Source organism: Malurus melanocephalus, unplaced genomic scaffold (assembly GCF_030028575.1).
Source record: "Malurus melanocephalus ecotype Western Australia unplaced genomic scaffold, MMel_1.1 scaffold_1368, whole genome shotgun sequence".
NCBI lineage: Eukaryota > Metazoa > Chordata > Aves > Passeriformes > Maluridae > Malurus > Malurus melanocephalus.
Window position 1 is genome coordinate 9,385 of NW_026624600.1, and position 3,293 is coordinate 12,677.

The 3,293-nt window shown below is 56.2% G+C and overlaps 1 protein-coding gene across 1 annotated transcript in view; it reads left to right on the plus strand.

The window, feature by feature from the left end:
- LOC130586863 (myotubularin-related protein 5-like) overlaps nucleotides 1–2,111 on the plus strand; it is a 10,813-nt gene extending 8,702 nt beyond the window's left edge. The window contains exon 6 of the mRNA XM_057387777.1: nucleotides 1,784–2,111. Within this exon, the coding sequence (XP_057243760.1) occupies nucleotides 1,784–2,111 (328 nt within the window). The remainder of the gene's footprint in view (nucleotides 1–1,783) is intronic.
- Nucleotides 2,112–3,293: the final 1,182 nt, after the last annotated feature.

Below are 3,293 nucleotides of genomic sequence, written 5' to 3' on the forward strand. Positions count from 1 at the left end.
TTTTCTTCCCCTCGGGTTCTCCTTTTTGGGGTGTTCACTTGATGATTGTGTGACAATCAAGGATCTTCAGTGCAGTCTCTTGATTAGGCTCGGACCCCTTCAAGGAAAGAGTCCCCCGTTTTCTTCCCCTCGGGTTCTCCTTTTTTTTGGGGTGTTCACTCGATGATGGTGAGACAATCAAGGATCTTCAGTGCAGTCTCTTGATTAGGCTCGGACCCCTTCAAGGAAAGAGTCCCCCCTTTTCTTCCCCTCGGAGTCTCCTTTTTGGGGTGTTCACTCGATGATTGTGTGACAATCAAGGATTTTTAGTGTGGTCTCTTACACACCCCACCTTGATCCGGCTCGGGCTCCTTCAAGAAAAGAGTCCCCCCTTTTCTTCCCCTCGGGTTCTCCTTTTTTTTTGGGGTGTTCACTCGATGATGGTGAGACGGTCAGGGATTTTTAGTGCGGTCTCTTACACACCCCACCTTGATTAGGCTCGGGCTCCTTCAAGAAAAGAGTCCCACTTTTCTTCCCCTCGGGTTCTCTTTTTTGGGGTGTTCACTCGATGATTGTGAGACAGTCAAGGATTTTTAGTGTGGTCTCTTACGCACCCCACCTTGATCCGGCTCAAGAAAAGAGTCCCCCCTTTTCTTCTCCTCGGGTTCTCCTTTTTGGGGTGTTCACTCGATGATTGTGAGACGGTCAAGGATCTTTAGTGAGATCTCTTACACACCCCACCTTGATCCGGCTCGGGCTCCTTCAAGAAAAGAGTTGCCCTTTTTCTTCCCCTCGGGTTCTCCTTTTTGGGGTGTTCACTCGATGATGGTGAGGCAGTCAAGGATTTTTAGTGTGGTCTCTTGCACACCCAACCTTGATCAGGCTCGGGCTCCTTCAAGGAAAGAGTCCCCCCTTTTCTTCCCCTTGGGTTGTCCTTTTTGGGGTGTTCACTCGATGATGGTGAGACAATCAAGGATCTTTAGTGCGGTCTCTTACACACCCAACCTTGATCCAGCTCGGAGCCCTTCAAGAAAAGAGTTCCCCCTTTTCTTCCCCTCGGGTTCTCCTTTTTGGGGTGTTCACTCGATGATGGTGAGACAGTCAAGGATTTTTAGCGCGGTCTCTTACACACCCCACCTTGATCTGGCTCAAGAAAAGAGTCCCCCCTTTTCTTCCCCTCGGGTTCTCCTTTTTGGGGTGTTCACTCGATGATCGTGAGACAATCAAGGATTTTTAGCGCGGTCTCTTACACACCCAACCTTGATCCGGCTCGGGCTCCTGCAAGAAAACAGTCCCCCCTTTTCTTCCCCTCGGGTTCTCTTTTTTGGGGTGTTCACTCGATGATGGTGAGACAGTCAAGGATTTTTAGTGTGGTCTCTTCCATATACCCCACCTTGATCCGGCTCGGGCTCCTTCAAGAAAATCCCCCCTTTTCTGCCCCTCGGGTTCTCCTTTTTGGGGTGTTCACTCGATGATTGTGTGACAATCAAGGATCTTTAGTGTGGACTCTTACACACCCCACCTTGATTAGGCTCGGGCTCCTTCAAGAAAAGAGTCCCCCCTTTCCTTCCCCTCGGGTTCTCCTTTTTGGGGTGTTTTGATCGTGAGACGGTCAGGGATTTTTAGTACAGTCTCTTACACACCCCACCTTGATTAGGCTCGGGCTCCTTCAAGAAAAGAGTCCCCCTTTTCTTCCCCTCGGGTTCTCCTTTTTTTTTTGGGGTGTTCACTCGATGATGGTGAGACAATCAAGGATTTTTAGTGCAGCTCTTCCACCGTGCCATCACAACTGTGTGTCCCACAGCTACCCCGGGCTGCTGATTGTTCCTCAGAGCATCCAGGACAACACCATCCAGCGCATCTCRCGCTGTTACCGCCAGTGCCGCTTCCCGGTGGTGTGCTGGCGCAACGCCCGCACCAAAGCCGTGCTGCTGCGCTCCGGGGGTCTCCATGGAAAGGGCGTCGTCGGCCTCTTCAAGTCCCAGAACGCCCCCACCCCAGGTGACAGCGCTGTCCCCACGTCCGGAGCGCGGGGATGGGGCTGGGGGACCGCCCCTGGCTGGGGGAGTGACGCTCACGGGGTCACCGGGCTCGGGGTGGTGACATTTGGGGGCTCTGGATCGGGGTGGTGACACCTGGGGACTCTGGATTGGTGTGGTGACATTTGGGGACTCTGGATCAGGGTGGTGACATTTGGGGGTCTCCTGGCTCGGGGTGGTGGCATTGAGGGGTCCCCTGGCTCGGCGTGGTGGCATTTGGGGACTCTGGATCGGGGTGGTGACACCTGGGTCCCCTGGCTCGGGGTGGTGACATCTGGGGACTCTGGATTGTGATGGTGACACCTGAGGACTCTGGATCGGGGTGGTGACACTTGGGGGCTCTGGCTCAGGGTGGTGACATCTGGGTCCCCTGGCTCGGGGTGGTGACATCTGCGGACTCTGGATCAGGGTGGTGACATTTGGGGGCTCTGGCTCGGGGTGGTGACATTTGGGGGCTCTGGCTTGGGGTGGTGACACCTGGGGACTCTGGATCGGGGTGGTGACAATTGGGGACTCTGGCTCTGGGTGGTGACATCTGGGTCCCCTGGCTCTGGGTGGTGACATTTGGGGAGTCTGGATCAGGGTGGTGACATTGAGGGGTCTGCTGGCTCGGGGTGGTGACACCTGGGGGCTCTGGATTGGGGTGGTGACATTGAGGGGTGTCCTGGCTCAGGGTGGTGACATTCAGGGTCTCCTGGCTCGGGGTGGTGGTATTGAGGGGTCTCCTGGCTCGGGGTGGTGGCATTGAGGGGTGCCCTAGCTCGGGGTGGTGACATTTGGGCGCTCTGGCTCGGGGTGGTGACATTTGGGTACTCTGGATCAGGGTGGTGACACCTGGGGGCTCTGGCTCAGGGTGGTGACATTTGGGGACTCTGGATCGTGATGGTGACACCTGGGGACTCTGGATCGGGGTGGTGACATTTGGGGGCTCTGGATCGGGGTCATGGCATTGAGGGGTCCCCTGGCTCAGGGTGGTGACACCTGGGGGCTCTGGCTTTGGGTGGTGGCATTGAGGGGTCCCCTGGCTCAGGGTGGTGACACTTGTGGGGTCTGGCTCAGGATGGTGGCATTGAGGGGTCTCCCGGCTCCAAGCTGTGACACTCAGAGGTTTCCCCAACTCTGGGTGGTGACACTGAGGTACTCTGTCACTCTGGGGTGGTGACACTCAGGGACATCCCTGCTTGGGCCCGTGACATTTGGGCATCTCCAGGAAGCAGGCGATGACAGTCAGGGGTCTCCAGCTCTGCGTGGTGACACTTGATGATCCCCTGGCTC